The sequence below is a fragment of the Austrofundulus limnaeus genome, unplaced genomic scaffold (assembly GCF_001266775.1).
Source record: "Austrofundulus limnaeus strain Quisiro unplaced genomic scaffold, Austrofundulus_limnaeus-1.0 Scaffold404, whole genome shotgun sequence".
Taxonomy (NCBI): Eukaryota; Metazoa; Chordata; class Actinopteri; order Cyprinodontiformes; family Rivulidae; genus Austrofundulus; species Austrofundulus limnaeus.
The window spans coordinates 17,888-38,817 of NW_013952806.1; the positions used below are offsets into that span (position 1 = coordinate 17,888).

The window sequence follows — 20,930 nt, forward strand, 5'->3', positions numbered from 1 at the left end:
ATATATATATATATATACATACTTTCAGTGACCATCAGAAACCCCAGGATCTGAACACCTGTTTGTTGAAACTGGACTTGTTTTAAGATGTCAGTACTCCAGTTTGGTCTTAGTCCCTCTCAGATTAGCCGTTAGATTATCAGAATCTATATTTCTCCAAAATGAGGTCATTCAAAGGCTTATTTAAATCATAGAGGGTTTTCATAGAGCCTTGCATTTAAAGATTAGAGTTACTGGTTTAATTAATGTGTCCCACCTGAAGCTGGAGAGGACTTGTTACATCCTGAACAAGGACTCAGCAGGAAGGAGGGCTAAAGAGAGAAGAGAGCTGAGCAGTGGGAGGGGAGAGCAGGAGCTGGGTAAAGAAAAGAGCAGTTGACTAAAAAAATAAGGTTTTTTTTAGCTGTTTGAGGGATGAAGTGCCAGACCTAAGGACTTCTGTCACTCTCATTTCTTCCTAAAGGTAAGCTTTGCTCTGATTAAAGCTAATATTTGATGAGCAGGTTTTAATTCTTCCAAAGGTTATTGAAATGATTAGAATAATGTCTGGGTTTATATAAAGTTATGACCTAAGGTCAAATGGTGTTTTCTTTAGAAAAATAAGTTGAATTTTACTGAAAGAAAAAGCAAAAACTAAAAGCATAAAGGTCAGTGTGACTGTGCAAGTGTCAGGTATGCAAACTTGAACTTTGCCTTCAGAAAATTATTAGAAATGCAGTTTTTGTTGAAATTGTTCAAATGATTTGACTGAAACAAACACTGCTGCCCTTTTATTACCTTCATAAAGTTGTTTTCATGTAAAAGCAGAGTTTTCACTGACTGTTGGAACACAATGAACATACTGTAACTAACTGACTCATCATTGTGAATGAAGATGGTGTTTTCCAGGGATCAGTTCTGCTTCTTAGACAAACTGATGATACTGTGACCTTCTTTTCTTTATCAACAAGTTGAGCTTTTTGTCACCTACAATGATTTTTTTTAATTCAAATTACAACTTTCTTTAGAAAGAAAACTTTTCTTTAGAGGGCACGTTGAGATGGGTTGAGGTGAGGTGGTTGTATTGTGCAGTTGTCTGACATGAAGTGTACAGATGTCAGTGGCTCCAACACAGACCACACAGAGGGGGGTTCATTGTGTTGTGCACCAAACATCACAGAGACTAAGAACTGACATGTGAGCAGCAGTGTGTCCGTTCTGCCAGCTCTGATCTGATGTATTCACTGTAAAAAAAGTCACAACCACTCCGTATGTGCAGTTTTATTTCATCTCTATCACTCTGTTTGCACACTGAACTGATGAACTGATGAGGGAACTGACCCTCCCACTAGAAAAGCACCAGTAGTTTCCGATAAATGTTAAGTCCTTTACAAAAAACCATGTTGATCTTCATCAGTCAATTGATGAATAATCCAGCCAGTGGTGCCTTTTTTGGGGGGGTCATGGGGGTGCCACTGAAAAACCAGGGGTGGCACACCAAAATAATATCTATAACAAAATTTATGATTTGTTTGTAAAAATGACAAATTGAAAACTATTGCCAACAGGTGTTCAATTTGTAATTTCACAGATAATATCACTGATTTTATGACATTCAGAGAGAAAAAACAAGAGTAAATATTTGTAATGTTGGGGGGACCCACTGGCGGGGTGTCTGGGGGTCGTCCTTCAGAAAATCTTTAAATAAGTCAATTATGCCATTTCCTGCATTCTGGTGTATTTTAGTAGGTTGTTAAATAGATTTTTACCTACATAGGAAAACACTTAAAGTGAGTATTCTATAGGTAAAATGAAATATATTTTTTTGTTAAGCAAGAGAAACAACACTATTAATTGATTAAAAAAATCAGTGTTTGTTTTTAAATTTATGAGGCTCTGTTCCTAAATAGGTAAGGGAATTGAAAAAGGTAAAACCTGGGTACTCAACAGGATAAAACTGGGGGGCCATTGGGGTGGCCAGCTTATACTCAGTTGGGCCAAKGGCCCCCGCTGCCCCCCACCCCCCCTGCTGGCGCCCCTGAATCCAGCCTCTGTCTCTTCTGTTATATCTGTATGTTGGAACATCTCTGGCTAGGTAAAGGTTACTGGAAACAGTGAGGATTTAGTTGGGTTGATGCTGACAAGCAACACCGACTTCAGGACAAAAATCAAGCTGGAGAGTTGAGAAAGCAGGAGGAGACATTCCTCAGAGGTCTGTGGTAATGTGAGACAGATGTCTCTCAGCTGCTTGAGTTAGACTGATCAGAAACTCCAGTTTGTTTTTGCAGCTTTTTTAAATGAGACAGTCCAGACAGTGGTTGTTGTTAAGTGTTTGTGAGGAAGTTCAGAACCACACACTGCAGAGCTTTTCATCCCAGAGGATTGATTGTGTTTCTTTTGTAGGTGGGTCCCGTCGGCAAGTCAACACCTCTAAAGGCTTCGTCAGACCAGAACATCTGCTGGAGGGCAAGGTGAGTGAAGAAACAGCTGAAGTTGTGCAACGCTGGACTAAATTAGCCATTCAAAAGTTTTATGTCTTGTAATCTTTTAAAGTGCTCTTGAGCAAGGCTGTCTGGGAGTCTTTTAAAGGTTTTCTTGATTGATTTGATTTTCAGCACTACGAGCTCAAAACAGGACTTTTCTGCATTGAGTCCTCTTGGTTTAGAAATAAATGAAGAAGTAGTAAATAAAATAAAAGGCAAACACCTAAAAGAAAATATCAACACATTATTTTATTATAAAATAAGGAAGAAGCTGATGAAATCTGTTGTACACCAGTTATTTAACTGGAAGAATAATAATAATTAAAAAGAACACCTGAATGGCAGTGACAGAATGACAGTTGAATAAAGTACCACAAAGTGATACTTGAGTAAAAGTACAAGTATCTTGTCAAAAAATTACTTGAGTAAAAGTTTGATATTTTTTGTACTTGAGTATTAAAAGTAAAAGTATTGATTTAAAATGAGTAGTTAGATTTTCTGTAATGACATTTATTAGGAGGTGACCTCCCCAAAACAATACAGAAATGACTATATTATATTAGAATAATTAATTTACGTTAAATTTAGGATGCACTAGTCCAGCTGTTTCAGTTTATATACATATATCAAGGCTGCACAAAGCTTTTCCCCAAAATGAAAATCTATCTGAGGGCTGTGGCCAAATGTAATAATATAATTCATGAAATACAAATACTTCTTAAAGTACAGAGCTTTAATTTCAATGATTATGTCCTGCTGGAGACATGATTTGTTTGTGTACAAACTAATACGGTATCAGAGTTTTATATATTTATACTTCTCATTCAACCACAGTTAAATTCACTCTATCTAGGAGGCTCAGTTTATATGGATAGTATTTATTTTTTATAACAAGCTGCAATGAAAACAAGCAAAAATGAAACAAAAGTAACAACTTTCTACTTGTCTTTTTTAAAAATGTAAGAAGTAGAAGTAAAAAGTAGGCTGAAAAATAATTACTCAAGTAAAGTACAGATACTCAAAAATTCTACTGAAGTACAGTAACAAAGTATTTGTAGTTAGCAGTGGTGGGCACAGTTCCCCTAAAGCACTAAAGCACTAATAGAGGAACAAATTTATTGATTAGTGCTTTAGGGCTTTTGCTATTTTTTAAATTCATTAGTGGATTAGCACTTGCTAAATCTATGGACTAAATTCAGAAGCACTAACTTTAAATGTTATTGATCAACATTATTGTTCACAGCTGAGGGTGAAAGCTGTCACACATTTTGTTCATATTTGTGCCACTTATCTACAAGGTATGTGTCAAACTCAAGGCCCGCGGGCCAAATGTGGCCTGCGGGCCACGGGTGACTCCCATTTGGCCGGCCAAGGGCACTAAGTGACAACATTTCATGTGTCAACTGGAACATATTAGTGCTTAAGAATTATTTTTTGCTAACATTTTCATTTAGTGCTTTAGAATTAGGGGACCTAAATATTTGAGTTAGTGCTGGGTTAGTGCAACTAATATTTAAATTAGTGCTGCCCACCACTGATACTTAGTTACTTTACACCTCTGCTGAATGGGGAAAATGTGTCTTTGTGATGGTCTGCTGGTAACAAACTGACTATAGTTAACTATTAAAATAGGTTATATTTGTCAGATTTGTTTAAGGCACCCTGTGAGTTAGGTGCATTTTTTAAGCTAGTATCTCACTGGGATAAGAGAAATATTTTTTTCCAAAGTTCAAAGAGAAACTTTTAAAAACCTTTCAGACCTGTTGGTCTGGACCACCTCTCATTTCAAAGAAGGTCCAGCTCAGTGGAAGCAAAACTCAAAGCACTGAGGGTTGGCTCAAGACTTTTGCACAGAAATAAGAAGTTTAGTAAATCTCTCCCATGTTTGTCATTAGGACTCCGAAGCCATCTACCAGTGGTTGTGTGAGTTCCAGCTGGAGCAGTACACCTCCAGCTTCATCAGAGCAGGATATGATGTTCCCACCATCAGCAGGATGACTCCTGAGGTCTGTCTGCATCTTCTGCTTCCATCACTTACCTTATCAGGGGGGTCCTGTTACCATGCTGGTATCAGGACCCCCACCCCCCCCCCAGTTATTACCTTGAAAATAAGATCAGAACCATGTCAGATAAAAGATTAAAGAAAAGGTTTGAGAGCCTTGTCTAGTGAAGGGGATAAATATTCTGAAGTGTGAAAGCTGTTCAGCATGAAGAAGGAACAGAAAAAACCTCTGTGCAGCAGGAGCAGAAGTGATTTGTGTTTTAAAAGATGTCAGATTTCTCAGTTTTTGGCTTCTCACTGTGTTTATAAGGATGCTTCATGGAAATCAGAATACAGTAAAGATGAATTCATCAATCACCAATGTTTCTGTTTGGTCTCCTTCAGGATCTGACAGCTATAGGTGTGACCAAACCGGGCCACAGAAAGAAGATCTCCATGGAGATCAGTAAGCTGAGCATCCCTGAGTGGCTGCCAGATTACATTCCTGTGAGAAACCATTTTTGACATTCCACTGAAATGGGCTGTTTCTCTTGGATTGGTAAGAACCAGCTTTGTGTGTGTTGTTGCAGTCAGACCTGGGGGAGTGGCTTAGTGTGATTGGACTCCCACAGTACCAAAAGAGATTGTGTGACAATGGCTACGACTCCATCAGCATTGTGAAGGACATCACCTGGGAGGACCTGCAGGAAATAGGAATCACTAAACTGGGTGAGAGGTTTTTCACCTAACCCTTTCATTCATCCGTTCACAACAAAAGTCATCAGATCACTGTCCCAAAAGAAACAAGTCCAAGTCATATCCAGCAATTCAGTTCTGTTATATTCTGTACAAAAAAATAGTATTCTGGATTAGATGTTCATGTCAGTACAGTTGTATTGTATTTTTCAATTCAATAAATGGAGATCTAAACTGAGCACAAAATGTGAGAACATTTTTAACAAAAGCAGAATGAGGTGAATTTTCAGAAAATCAATGGCATTGAGAGCTAACGAGGTTAGCATCTTAGCTCCACACAGCAGAAAACTCAACACCCGCGTGTATCCTCACTACAACTGTTTTCCAGCTCAGAAAACAGTTGATAAACTGTGAAATTATCCACAGCAGGGTTTGTTTTAAAGCTTATCTACAATACTTTTCTCTTTAAACTTTCCTCTCGTGTCGCAGCGCTGCTGCTCTCTCCTGCCTGCACGTAAACAGGCGGGACACACACTGGTAGTCTGCACTCTCATTGGGACACACACACATTACTATCACATTAGGATCTACATATTCTGATTGGTTGGGAAGGCTGACAATCTTTCCTCACCTTTATCATTTCTTAAAGAGGCGCTCTCATTTTCTGTTACACTAATTTCACAACTGACAACTCTTACTGCACTAAAAGTTCCAGACTAAGATAAGATGAGATGAGATGAGATGAGATGAGATGAGATGAGATGAGATAAACCTTTATTGTCGTTGTACAGAGCACAATGAAATTACAGTTCAGAACACCCATACACAAGAAGACAGAACATAACAAACAGGAGAACAGGTGCCCTGGGTCATGCAGCCACAGACCCTGCACAGAGCAAGGATCATCTTCATGAAAGAACATCATGAAAAGGCACTACCCTTAAAAAAGAAAAACAGAAAACCACACATGGATAGATGAGGAAAAAAAACATCATATTATTTCCACTAAATGTGACACACTGTGGTATTTGTAGAAAAAACATCTGCAGAGCAAGAGCATATTGGATGTAAACATCCAGGAGTTCCAGATGAAAACGTAAAGGAGGCTCCCAAGCAGAAAAGCAGGGAAGATGAGAGAAGGCAGGAGAGAGGGAAAGAACATCTTACCGTATTTATTCGTGTATAATACGTAAAATTTAATCCATAAAATCATCCATAAAGTTGGGGGGTAGTACTATACTCGGATAGATATTCTTACTTATGTATTTTAACTGAAATATCAGCTTCATTCACAAAATGCCTGAGTCCGGAAATGAGACCGCTTCGTAAAAAGCTGTTGAAGCGACCTTACCTCTTGCACTCCTTCGTGCTTCAGAGCGAGATAATAACAGATCCAGGCAGGCGACATGATGTGAAAAAAAGGGTGGGGGGGCAGTCCTGCACCTTAGTAATGATAACAAACTAATGACATTAGCGTGTGACCGAGCCGCTCCTTGAACAACAACAAACACACGCTCGTCTGTAATGGCTGCCGTCTACCGGTGTTCTGAAAAGGTTTGTATCCCTGAAAAAAAGTTTCCCCACCAGAGGGGGCGCTTGCGGGTAGGAAGTAATCTGCTTTTGCCCCACAAGATGGCCCAAATCTCATGTGAAGTCTCTGACTTTTGTGTTGGCGCATCCTGGTGGACTATGTGTAAAATGTCAGAATTCATATGATGTTGCTACAGCTGATATATATTTGTTGTCAAAATACCTTTTAGTACATATGTTGTTAAAATAAAACGAACAGTCCAATGATCATTTTACTGATATGTATAAAGACTGCAAAGGCTGAAAAATCTTGAAGTCTGGATGAAATCAGAGGTAGTTTGAGGATAAAATTTTTTATGCTTTTTAAGCTAAAAAAAAAAGGGTGGTCGTATTATACATGAGATTGTATTATACACGAATAAATATAGTACTTCTCTGAGAGCAGAAACAAAAAATAAAAATACATCTAAATTTAGATTTTACATGGTGAAATTCAGCTGCCAGATACTCTTCAACCCTATGAGCGAGCAGTTTATGTTTTTCTTTTTTTTCAAATAAACATAAACCATCATGCTCACAAACTTCTGACCAATCACAGTAATTTCTTAGCTAAATGGGGATGACTGAAAGCTGCAAGCAAAATGATGCAATATTTGTCATGAAACTGCAACAATGTGAGGCCATTTAAACAGGATGGAGCATGCAGAGGCCTTAACTCTGGTGTAGGAAGATTCATTATTGAAATGGAACAAATGAATTCTATCAGATAAATATGATTAAAACAGCTTAATTTTTTACATTCTTTATGTCTGAAGTAACTGAACTTGAACTTAACTGAACTTGGTGGAAACTGATTCTAACTCCATGTGTTGTATTTTCCTGTGCTCAGTCTCTGCAGCCACACTAAACGTCAGTGATAAAATGTTTTGTGTTTCAGGCCATCAGAAGAAGCTGATGTTAGCAGTGAAGCGACTGTGTGACCTGCACCGTAACCACGCCGACAGAACCGAAGGTGGGACTCTCAGGCGAAAGCCCCCCGCTGCTCTGGAGCTGGTCACCATCGAACACACACCAACACACAACGTGCACCCCGACGCCCCGCCCAACAACTGCTGCCCCTCTCCTCAGACCCCCAGAGCCCTCCTCTCATTCCAGGACAGCGAGCTGAGTGCCGAGCTGCAGAGCGCCATGATGGGCAGGGCTGGGGGAGGAGCATGTGAGGCTTTTGGTGTGAGGGGCGTGACTTCTTCTGCAGCTCTAGCTGCCATGTCAGTGAGTGAAGAGAGCCTCAGCAGGCGCTCTCAGGGTTCAGGGAACTCTGGAAATTCAAATGTAGGATTTTCCAACAATCAACCAACGGCCCCAGGTCCAGTGAGGACCGAGGAGGGTCCGGTCAGTGGAGGAGAGGAGGCCAGATGTGGACCTGCTGGTCCTGCAGGCAGAAATAAACAACTGGCCAATGAGATGAGGGAGCACCAGAGTTTGTCTGCTTCCCCAAACACGCTGATGTTCTCTTCTGTCACCCCTCCGCTCACCCCCAGCAAGATGCCCCGCCTTGGTTACCCAGCCGTCCCCCCTAAGGCCAAACACGTCCAGTCTCCTAACCACCTTCTTCAGCCTCAGCACCGGCCTGCCCCCTCCCCGTCCTCTCCATCCCCACAGCCCTGCCCCACACAGAAGACCTTTGCACTCATACAGGCCCAGGTAAGCAGCCTCAACGGGGCTCCAAGAGTGCTCTCCAAACCCCTACCAGGAAGTGTCCCTGTGCTGAGACCCCCAGCAGCACTGGTCCCAGGCAACAGCCCCTCTCAAAGCCTGACCCGGTACACTCTGTCTGACGGGGAGCCTGATGAAGATGACGGTCACACTCACCCCTCCAGGGTCACGCTGTCCTTCGCCACCCTGTCTCGCAAACCGGGCCGCGGCTCCGGGGCTCAGCGTCACGTGAACCGCAGCCAGTCCTTCGCCGTGCGCTCACGAAACAAAGGTCCGCCCCCACCACCGCCCAAGAGAATGAGCTCAGTGAGCGGCAGCCCTGTGAGACAGCAGGGGGACAGCACCTCGCTGGAGCCGGAGGGGTCAGAGGTGAAGAGCAGTGTGGAGTCAGAGAGCGCAGGGAGCGTGAGGAGCATCGCAGCCAGGCTGGAGGGCAGCAGCAGCAGCAGTCCATCCAGGCGTATAGATATACCACCAACATTTATCCATGGCTCACCTGGACACAGTCCCATTACCACCCCACTCACACACGGATTCCCCTCACACATCATCCTGCACCACTCCAAACCAGTCCCTGCTCTGGGTCTGGGGGGCTTGAGGAGGGTGGGAAGTGAGCGAACAGAAGACGACACTGACAGATACAGAGCTGGAAGGAATGAAGAAAAGCAACGAGTCAGGAGAAACGACAAACACCTGAAGAGTGCATCTGTGTCGCCAAAGACCACCTGCAGGGAGCACCTCCCCTTCGCTGAGGAGGGAAACCTCACTATCAAACAGAGACCCAGGGTTTTATCTGTCACTGCGGGAGACATCAAGACCCCATCAGAGAGTCCGGTCCAGACCCCGAACAGCCTGGAGCTCCCCGAGTTCAACCTGAAAGAGTCTGATACGGTGAAAAGACGACACAAACCCAAAGACAAACCTGAGGGGGCTACCACCCCCAACAGGGAGGACACCATGCTCCACAGGCAGGATTATATCACCACAGGAAGTCCTGAAGAGGCTCCGACACTCAGAAATGTTTTCCAGAGAGTCGGCTCAATGGGAAAAGGTCCAAAGCCTCCAGTGTCCTCAAAACCCCCCACTCCTCTTCAGCAAACCCCCAACGGCAAACCAACAAGCCCCCATAAAATGTCTCCGTCAACACAAACTGCCATTCCACAGTTGACCAGTGTGCAGATTCATACAGTCTCACCAAAGATGAACGTCAGTAATCCTCTTCAGACGGCTGTTCTGAGTCCTAAACCTGTGAAGCACCAACACACAGTCCTGTCTAAGGTCTGTCCTGGTCCTGAGAGCCCAGAGAAAACTGTCCTGTCTGGATCCAGACCCCATCAGCCTCGCCCGGCGCTCAGCTCATCAGCAGGTTTGTTTTCTGTCTGGATATGCTTTGTGTTCCTGTAATGTTTGTTTTAACCATCATAAGCTGTGTTTCCATCAACATTTTTTAATGCACATTTTGAAGTATTGCATCAGAAAAAGTGAATGGAAACAGCATGATTCGAAAAATCTTCATCTAATTCGCAAAAAAGTTGATGCTTGAGGTGGTTTTGGGTTTTTTGAAAAAGAGTTAATGCGTAAAAGGAGAGATGGAAACACTTTTGCCGAATAAGTTCTGACATAGCGAACATATACCTCACATGTTGATCAGCTGTTCCTGCTGTCCGAACGGTACCAGAGTGATGCAGTTGGACCCTCCTTCTGCTGTCGACCTCTTTTCAGTTATTCCAGTAACGTGAAGAGATCTGCATTTCTTTCTCTGAGTCTCCAGACAGCATGTAATATCCTCAGAACTTGTTGATATGACAGAATAACAACTTTCCTGATAGTAGCAACACGTTCCTGATAATTTCTCTCCATTAACCTGAGATGTGTGGACCCTGCGAGTTTGTGACTTTTACTTCCTGTTTACTACAGCCATGCGTCTGAAGCAGTGGTGGGCACCAGCCCGCTAAAGCGCAAATCCGCTATTTGCGGACCTAAATATTTCGTTTGCGCTTTAGCGGTTTTACTTATTTTTATAATTCATAAGTGGATTTGTGCTTTCTAAAATTAAAATGCAGTACCGCTAATAACTAATTATCTAGCAGTCATCATTATCTTGAACAGCAGAAGGTAATGCTGTCAATGAATCACAACACACATGATCTATCCAACAGCACCCCTCCCAGATAAACACATTTATTGAGAAGGTATACATCCTTGCTTTGGGTCACGGTTCTCATTTCCTACAATGCTTTGTGTCTGCTTATGTAGCAGAAAGGCAGTGTTTAGAGCTCCCTGTCTCAGCAAAAACAGGTAACGTTTGTAATCCATACTAAAATTTTGTATGCATTGATTTATTTTACTTTACAATCGGAGCTCCTTTTTAAAAAAAAAGTTTAAACGCTGGAGCTCAATACTTGACATAAGCAATCGGCCAACGGGGTTAGAGACTCAGAAATGATTTAAAGATGATGTGCTGATGAAGACTGACATCTAGTGGTCAACTGGAGCAACTACATGGAAAACTTTAAAATCCAAGCTCTTATTTTGAAGGGAAGATATTTTCCTGTACTCTCTGTTTTCGTTTCCCGTCACAAATCAAATCCGTCAAGTACCCAGAATGCATCGCTTCAGTTTTCCAATAAACAGTTTTAAAATTACTTTATTGATGCTTCTTTAATGAAAAATCTACAACAAACAAAAGAAAAAGACAAAGAAGCAGCCAAACTAGCAATCCTCAACAACTTTTTAATTTTTACACCAGGAGCCAAAGTTGTTTCAGGAAATCACATCTGCAGCAATCGGTGGTTGTAGAATTAAGTTGTACAAGGGTTCATACACCGCTATTTGGCAGTGTTGTGCATATGTTGTACAAGAATTATTGCCAGCTAGTAAGTGTCAAATTGAACCTGCGCTTTAAAATTAGCTTCTGCTAGTTTTTCTATGCCATAAGCGCTTTAGAAATTGTGGAGCTAATTTTTGGATCAGCACTGCCCACCACTGGTCTGATGTAATTGATTCACTTCAAGCCAATTGATGGAAACACATCTGATTCACATTTCTTTGTTTTTTCCTTTTTGCGAAATTTAAAAAATTTGAATTAAAATTAGATGGAAACACAGCTATAGTGACATGTTCCCTGTTGTTCTTCAGACACTGAGTTCATCATTCAGAGTGTTTCCTTTGCTGCTCCGTCCTCTCTGGTACCAACATCCAACCCCCCTTCTCCATCTGGTGTGGCAGTTCTGGAGGTTCTGGCTCAGAAGAGACTGGAGCAAACCAGCTCATCTCTGGAGGCTGCACTCAAAGTGGTGGAAAACAAACTGGCCCAAGGAAGCAGTGTGGACAGGTAAGACCCTCCGATATCTGTAGGGTCAGGGTTTGGTCGACCTTTCTCTGTTGGGATTTGTGTCTTGTCTGTTGTCTCCCTCCTTGTCTTCACTCATCTTCTCTCCTCAGTCTGTTTCCTGCAGTTCCCCTCTTCATTTTATCTCTCACCTGTCTCGTTTTAAGTAATCAGTTTTCCTCAGCTGTTGTCTAGCTTCTCTCTTCCTCTGGTTGTATAAATACTCTTCTCACCTCTTCATTCTCTGCTGGATCACTGTATGGATTACCCATCTGTCTCATTTTCCATGTCTCCTGTGGCTCCTTGTGTTTTGGTTTATTTTGCTGCCCTGTCAGCTTTTTGTTTTATTTTTTTAAATCAACATTTTTGGTTTTACTCATCCTCCGTCTGGACCTGGGTTCATTCCTGCACAAACCTGACATTCTCTCTTTTTCTTACTCTTTGTTCTTCCTTTACATTGTGGTTGGTAGTAGTGCTAGGCGGTATGACCCAAATTTTCTATCATGGTATTTTCGGTATCACGGTACTTGACGATATTTTTTTTTCATTACAGCTCAGCTGATAATAAAAGGTACAAATGTTGCTTTTTGATCAGCACCAAACCACTGCAGATGTTACTCTCTTTCTGCAACAGAAACTACAGTATTTCTTGACTTTTTTTCTTTTACTGTACCTCAGTCTGTTTCCCTCCTGTCCATGTCTTTTCTTCTCTGCCAGGTTGTAGAAAGTAGTCACGCATTGAGGTGTAGATGTGAAGGAGGAGGGTTGAGCAAAGATCATTATTGGGTCTATCGTTTTATGTTGTTTAATAAAGCTCAACAGGACGGCTCAGCCTGCGTTCACCTGTCAACTAAACCCTACAAAACCCCTTCCCCCGGAAGCCCCCCAGTCTTTTCACAATAATGGTGCGTTCACACTGAACGTGATTTCAGCATCAGGAGCAGCAGGTTTACATACAAAGTCTATGGTGGACGCGCTTCAAGCAACATCGGGAAATGCTGCGGCGCCTCAAGCGCGATTAGAGCAGCGCGATTTGAACGATTTGAACGATCTGAGCGTTCGACGCGCTGAGGCGCAAATCGCTGAAGTTAGAAAATTGGAAATTTTGCAGCTCGACGCGCCGCGTCAACCAATCAGAGAGACTCCACTGTGTGACGTAGTGACATATTTCCCGACGGGACAGTTTACTGAATGATGTCCACTAACCTGAAACAGATGGAGGTGTGTTGCTCTTTAGCTGAAATCGAGTGCCTGCAGTCGGTGTCCTGACAGGAGATATCCGCACCAATGCGTGGCAGCGTCTCATCAGACTGGAAAAGTAGTCCTGAAAGCGAGCTGTGAGCCTCTACTCTGAATTATCTGGTGAATTAATTATTTATTATAATTAATTAATTAATTAATTATAATTATTATCTGATGAACGTGACATGCTCTTGCTCTCTGTAAATAAAGCAAAGCCACTTCCTCGTCCGACATTAAACAGAGCCCGACAGAGGAGGGAGGGGCGGGGAGGCTGTTGTCGTGCAGCGCTTCAAGAGCTGTCCTGCGTCTGACCTCAAAGTGCACGAGCGACCAACTTCAGCGTTGGCTGCGATTTTGAAGCTGAAATCGCGTTCGGTGTGAACGCAGCATAAGAGTACATTACCGGATAGATTTCATGAGCGACGTAAATGTATGGAGATACATTTATGTCGCTCATGAAATCTATACGTGAATGTCACTGAAGAGTTGTATACTACATTCATCGATGATCAAAAAGGGAGTTTTTATTTTAACGTCAGTCAATATGAACAGCAAAATCGCCACCTGCCGCCAGTTATTGAGAAGCTTCTCCAACAATAACATTAGCATGCTAATGCACATAGCGGTGCTGCAAGGACAAGTGTCCCTTTATAAAAAAAAGTTCACTGCGACGAAAAGTTCTGAACGTGTTCAGGATATTTAAACTGGTATGTTCATATTCAGAGCATTTATATCATAAAAACATCGATCGATGTTGATGTTTCTAGTGTTCAGTATTGTGTTTTAGTCTGTACTTCAACCATTGCCTTTTCTCTCATTTCATCACTCACGGTCTCAAACCTGTTACACATGTATAACATTGTATACTGTATACTGTATACACTGTATAACATACACTGTAAACTCTTAAATTATTTTTTATTGTTTTATGACGTGTGCTGCTGACCTCTTGACCAGGTCACCCTTGGAAAAGAGATCTTGATCTCAATGGGTTTTATCAGGTTAAATAAAGGTGATTGATTGATACATTGTTTGTAATTTACACAGATTTCCCCTCATTTTGCAGGTATACATATAGAGCAATCTCATAGATTTCTTAAAGTTTTACAGATTTTTTCAAAAACTCATTTTCAAATTTATTTAGCATGTTAGAGCCTGTAACATTAAAAAACAATAAATAACATCAAATCTTTCATCTTCCAGCCCACTCTGCTGCTATAAATAAGTTCTCCGGTCCTCATTTGTTCAGCAGATGCTGTCATCTCTGTGGCCAACAGTCACCCCACCCCTCACCCTTCGCATGGGGGATTAATACGGATTTTTTGTGAAAATTACAGATTTTTGAGGTTTGTTATACAGGTAAACGTTTGAAGGGGTTGACATGTGTCATAACAACTATAAAAACTTTTTTTGGTACAAACCAGTATACCGCCCAGCACTAGTTTGTAGCATAGTTTGAGGCACATGTCTTCCTTTACAACAGCTTTGAGAACTAGATGGGTAAAAATCCTGATTACGACCCATAAAAACCTGCTCAGTCCAAGACCCTGTGTGTCCTGAGGGGAGGACTGTGAGGCGTTCCAAACAAAACTCTCTTTTCATGTCTGATTAAGCTAATTTTGTTTTGTCTTTGTGCTCAACAGCATCTGCAGAGTTGTAGAGTAACTAACTACAAATACTTTGTTACTGTACTTAGAAAAAAACATAGAAATTTTGGCTATCTGTACTTTACTTGAGTAAATATTTTTCTGCCTCCTTTTTACTTCTACTTCTTACATTTTTAAACAAGGTTAGAAGTAGAAAGTAGTTACTCCTATTTCATTCCAGCTTTGTTGTTAAAAAAATACTATCCTGATGAATTTTCTCCTGGATAGAGTGAATTTAATTGTGGTTGGATGAGAAGAACAAATTTAAACCATTCTGATACTGTATTAGTAATAATAACAATGAATTATATTTATACCGCACTTTTCATTAACAAAAATCTCAAAGTGCTACAAAAAAAAACTTTGTTAAATGTAATTAAAACCAATGGTAAAATCATGCAGAGGAATAATGAGCTTGATTAAAAAGAAAAGTCTTCAAGCCTTTTTTAAAGTCATCCAATAACTGCGGTGCTCTCGGGTAGTCAGGGAGGGAATTCTAGAGGTGGGGGGCGGCCACACAGAATGCCCGATCTCCCATGGTCCTTAATTTAGTCCGTGGAAGGTGAAGGAGGTTACTGTTCTGTGATCGGAGGGAATGGATGGATGAATATGAAACGGTAAGGTCCTTCAGATAATCTGGTGCAGTTCCGTTTAAACATATATTTAAATATCTTTGGGTATCACTTTGAGGTACTTTATACAACGTTGAGAGAATGTGTTCTCTGCTGAATAATCCAGATGTTTACCTCATCAAAACTCTGTGTGTTTCTCAGCAGCAGCAGCTCAGTGACGGCAGCAGGGAACATTCTTGACGACATCGGCTGCATGTTTGATGATCTGGCTGACCAGCTGGACGCCATGTTGGAGTGACCCCACAAGGCGGTCTGCTGCAGCAAACAGGAAGCTGAGACTCAGGTTGATGCAGCTTTGCTGCCTCAGAGGAGCGACAGGAAGGAAACAGGAAGTTCCTCCTGCAGGAGCTGAGGGTCCGTTTGTTGCATGTACAGTAAATATAGACAGTAGGTGGTGTTTTGTATAGCTTCACACATCTGATGAGTTATATTTATATTTCTAAATGTCATTAACCGAGTTTATAGTAAATAGGTAATGTTTGTATATTTTGCTGCCTAATGTAAGTAGCTTATAAATCCCAGTTTAATGTATGAAAAGGAGCTTTTTCTGTTTTTACCAAAGTCTTTCCTGCAGCTCCTCAGCAGGTTTCAGTCTGGGTTCAGGGTTTCCAGCTCCACTGAGGACGATGTAAATAAACTCCAAAGATCTTTGTTCATCTGCGGTCGGGTCAACAGATTGTTCTCAGAGAACGTCAGGGATTAAAAAAAGACTGAACACTTTGAGCAGCTCTGGACCCAGATGTGTTGAAATAAATGTTTTCAGTCAGGCCTAAATAAGCAGATGGCATTAACTAAATTAACTGAAATCACAGGTATTTTGTCTTAATATATTTTGCTTATTTAAACTTCGTATTTTCCAAATTAATTTTTAAAAAGTTTTTTTATATAAATATTTTGAAAGGAAAAAGCTTTTATCCTGTGACCATGCTTTCCTCAGACCTACAGAAACCTGGCTCAGCTTGGTTTGACCTCATCAGGAACATGTTTCACAAGAAACTACAACCAAAATAAACAACTAATTACTGTTTATTTTTATAAAGACACAACTTTATCCTGCTGAAGTAAATGAATTCAGTTCATTTTTGTAAAATCTGTGGATCTGATCCAGGATCAGCCGTGTTTAGTTTAGTAAAGCCCGGCATTTATCTCCAATAACTCTCTTTGCTATGCACTTTAAAAACTGAATAAATAAATTTGTCATTTATTCCCCTGGTTTTATTTTGTAAAAATGTTTCTAATTTCTAATCTAATGAGAGTTACAGTATTTTAAAGAGTAGCTCTGAAGTCTTCCAGCCTGGATTCTTGGTAAAGTGGCAGAAAGTTGGAGACGACAGCTCTCCTGTTCAGTCATTTTAACATTCATATATTCAGATTGTGCTTTTTTTTTCTTTCCTAATGTGAAAAAGACAATTATTTTAACAGCTTCACTGTTACCCATTAAACTAGTTTTCTGCTGCTTTACCTGGCAGAAAAAAAATCCTTCAGTTCTGATGATTTCTTTTTGTAAGATTGGATGTTTAGTTCATTTAGTTTAAATGTTTTATTCAGATTTAACTCAATGTGTCATCCTGAAACTAATGTAAAAACCATTTGTACTAATAAAGTTTTATGACTTTCAGTAGTGGAGCAGCGTACAGAGTTGACATGAAGTCACAAAGAAAAAAGGTTTCCAGTCGTCTATGCAGTTCTGTAAACATCCTGACGTTGTTAAACGAGTCACAAAGTTGGGAGAAACCCAGACATCCCTCTCCACAGCAGCTCGTCCTGCTGGACCCCGAGGTGTTCCCAGGTCAGAGGGGAGACATAATCTCTGCAGCGAGTTCTGGAGAAATGACTGTTTATGAATTAAATCTGCATCTAAGAATCATTTGATCGCACTCAGTTCCACATTTGTTGGGGTGTATGAATGGGGAGGTTTGATAAATCTGAACATCTCTGTCTTCAGACTACTTCTTTCAGAGGAAAGTCCACCTGAGCAGTCCTTAGTGTCTTTCCTGTCCCTCAAACCCAGCCGGTCGAGGCAGATGTCCTGTCCTGGTTCTGCTGGAGGTTTCTTCCTGTAAAAAGGGAGTTTTTCCTCTCCACTGTTTTGTTTAGTTTGTGATTTATAGTATTATGTTTCAGTGTTTTATGACATTACATTTTACCACAGAACTGTACAGGTTCTGGAGCGATCCTCCAGCTACAAAACATGAACAGTTAGTGTCCTCAGTTCACAAACACTGAGGTGTTAAAAGGAACACAGAGGGAAACATGACCCTGTCCACATTTATTAGAACCTGTTGCAGCATCAAATTCAGAATGAGTGAATATTGCACAGACACAATAACATGTATCCGTTTGAACATTAAATATCTTGTCTTTGTAATGTAGTCACTTATATAGGGTGAAAAAGATTTGCTAACATCTCAACTTCATTGGGATTGAGGCTGTTCTTTTGGTAAAAAATCAGAGTTTTAGTCGAGTTGTTCAGATCTTGAAAATAATGTTTTGCCCAAACCATATTTTGGAGACATTCTTCAGAACCACATCTGACACCACTTGGTGTGTGGGAGAAGGCAGGGACTGACACATCAGATGGTCCAGGCGCTGTGTCTGATTGCTCTTCTTCTGAATAAATTATTGAACACAGTTGTTTATACTTGAATTAAAAATATTTGATCAAAGGAAAACAAGAGCAGGACGAGAGAGATTAATTTGATTTAGATCAGGGGGATCAAACTCATTTTCACCGTGGGCCAGATGAGCATTATGGTGGCCCTCGAAGGGCCACTTGTAATAAACTTTGATGTTTCATGTTTAGCTTTGATTAAACAGTGTTTTAACACGTCCTCTTTTAAACACTGATATGAACTAACTGTACGACTGACTAAATCTGAAATAAATACAGAAATATTTAGTTTGTGGTTGATGCTGACTTTAAAGCAGTTTATTTTCAGACGTTAGTACTGAGCTATCCAACTAAACTGCTCAGTTACTTAAAGCCAACAGTTCAGGGACAGGAATTTATTAAATGTATTTTTATTTCATTTATTTTTATTAAATTTATTTTGTTGCATTTAATCATAAATTTAAAGTTTACCATTGATAAAAGAAACTAATTTCATGCCAAGTAAAAAAAAAAACAATTTTGGGGGGGGTACCCCCCTGGCGGGCCACACGGGAGTCATCCGCAAGCCAATACGTGATTTAGATTTTTATTTCTGTGACTGTGTACCACCCATGGAGACGCAACATCAACAGCAGTCATTTCATTCCTCAGCTTTAGCAGCTCCTTTATGGATCCTGAGAAGCTCAGAACTCAGTGTTTCTAACCTGTCCTTCATAAGAGGGACGCAAAGGTTCAAATGAAGACCAGTGTCTTTTTGAGGAGAGCAATGGCCCACTTAGAGAATCCATCTGAGCGGAGACCTCCTATCCATCCCCACTCACCATAACCATTAGCAACTCCTTTAATTCCACAACTGATGCTGCTAAAAATGACAGATTTTCTTTTCTGGATCTCTGACAGCAGGACTTTAATCTCTGAACTCATGAAGCTCTTCTTTTTACTTTTTGCTGCCATTTTCATGAATGGTATGTGGGGCAGGAAGTGTAGCCTTATGTTGTTTTTGTGATGGTAATTAAGCTAATCTCCTCTCCTCGTGCACCTGAATATAAACAGGTGGCATTCATCATGTTTACGCTGCTCATTTACACACTTTTCCTGAAGATAGAAGAGTTTGTTAATCTGACGTGGCTTTTCTAAGAAAAACGGGTGTTATGGGGAGATTATAAGCATTTGATCCATTCTCCAATCTGGAAGGTGGCGATAATGCACCTACAAGTTGTTTGCTAACCGCCATTAAAAAAAGGAAGAAGAATCTGACGTGGCATGTTCGTACAAGCCCTTTGTACGAACAAAAGTCAGAGAAATTTAGGATAAAACTAAGAAAATGTTCTTGCACTAGGCCCAGTGAGTCACCAGTGAACCTAATGTGTTAGTTCTGTGGGAGGACACTGGAGGATCTGGTGAAAACCCAGAGGTGCACTTTGTGTTGGCTAATATCAGTGGTTACAGTCGTCATGAACTGGGTTGATTCTAAAAGTGTATAGATGCACATCCAACTGTTGCTTTCTGCAAGTTTTAATAAAGCTAATGGTTTATGTGATATTTTGTTAACAGACAAAAGTTTTCTGGTGATTATGAAAACAACTGGTGGTGCTGCAGCTAATGGTGGTCATTAAAAGACAGACTCGGGTCTATTTGATCCAAATGTTATATATTTTTATCTGCCATCAGTTTCTCTCATGGTCACAACACTCAGATCACCAGGTGCAGCTTTAAAAATCATTATAAAATTATCTGAATGTTCAGTCCAACTAAAATATCCTCTAAAATCATCCTTTCACATATGTACACATTTGTAAAGAAAGAAGAAATAATCTCATTCCTCTGAATCACAGATTGGAACATAAACCCTGGAGTCGGGATAAAATGATTTGACATTTTCTAATTGTGAAATAAAATCTGCCAAGAATTTATGTTCCTACATTTCCACAGGAGAAACTGTACATTAAGATCTAAACTTTATCATATATTAACCTTCATTTCTGTGATGCTGAAATTACAACCATCATTAAAACATGAACAAAAACCATCAAATGTCTAAATTCCAGGAGTAAAATCAGGATATAATACTGTTAAACAGGAGTTTAAACTGGGTGTCAGGACGGCTGATTGTCTCTGGATTCTCCACCAGTGGCGGGGGGCACGGAGCAGACTGGGACCTCCTCATAGGTTACTGAACAGTTCATTCCTCTTGATCCAGTCCATCGCCGGAGCTTTTTTAGCTGCTCTCTTCTGGTGGGCTCGTTCCTTGGCCTGGGCCAGAGACAGGTTCAGACCCAACGAGTCTGTCGCCGAGGCCGGGGTCGGCTCAGGTTCTGGGGCCCGTTCCACCTGCAAACACACACACACACACACACACACACACAGTCAGGAGTGTGGCTCCCAGCTGCAGGGACGGTTGTGTTTCCTGAATGTTTACCTGTGGAGGAGGAGAGCTGCGAGCAGCTGCAGGCAGGGAGGAGCTGGACGAGGAGTTGGATGAGCTCACAGACAGCTTGGGTTTCAGCTTAGGTACTGCCTGGAACACACACACACACACACACACACACACACACACACACACACACACACACACACACACACACACACACCAAACTGAGCTACGAGGTCAAACTCAGGCACCAGAATCTGATCAAGGTTTCATCTTTTAGGTTGACAGGAACTAGTCACATATTTTATAAAACCTCTGTTTTTAAGTTTTAAAATCCATTAAAAACACTTTATTTAAAAAAGTTTTCACAACATTTGATCTTTTCCACGTTTGGTATTTTCCTGAGTCTTCTGGGTCAAAACAACAAAAAGTCCTGCTGGCTTCTGAAGTGGAAGAAAACAGAGTTTTTACATATAAAAAACTATAAAAACTGTTCATCAGCTGAATCAAAGTGTGTTTCTGTTAGTGAGGTACTCCACAGTTTAACTTTTGAAAACTTCAGCTGTTTTAATCATTCAGTATCAAACTGTTCGGCTCGTTCAGGACTTCAGATTCTTTTATAATATTTTAATTTTTAAGTTTTGTTTTTGATCAAATGAAAGAATTCTGTGTGTTCACTGAGGTACTCCACAGTTTAACTTTTGAAAACTTC

General features: G+C 40.9%; 2 protein-coding genes across 2 annotated transcripts in view; one reads left to right on the top strand and one right to left on the bottom strand.

Annotated features, from left to right (window-relative positions):
- The window catches only part of caskin2 (CASK interacting protein 2), a gene marked incomplete at its 5' end in the record, with an annotated part of 33,278 nt that extends 16,175 nt beyond the window's left edge, over window positions 1-17,103 (top strand). Inside the window, 7 exon segments of the mRNA XM_014024026.1 lie at window positions 2,383-2,450; window positions 4,358-4,468; window positions 4,849-4,950; window positions 5,034-5,172; window positions 7,607-9,751; window positions 11,524-11,719; window positions 15,378-17,103. Of these exon segments, the coding sequence (XP_013879480.1) occupies window positions 2,383-2,450; window positions 4,358-4,468; window positions 4,849-4,950; window positions 5,034-5,172; window positions 7,607-9,751; window positions 11,524-11,719; window positions 15,378-15,474 (2,858 nt within the window).
- A 2,376-nt stretch (window positions 17,104-19,479) lies between these two features.
- Window positions 19,480-20,930, bottom strand: part of nherf1a (NHERF family PDZ scaffold protein 1a) — a gene marked incomplete in the record, with an annotated part of 64,992 nt that continues 63,541 nt past the window's right edge. Inside the window, 2 exon segments of the mRNA XM_014024027.1 lie at window positions 19,480-20,178; window positions 20,267-20,365. Coding sequence (XP_013879481.1) covers window positions 20,011-20,178; window positions 20,267-20,365 — 267 coding nt within the window.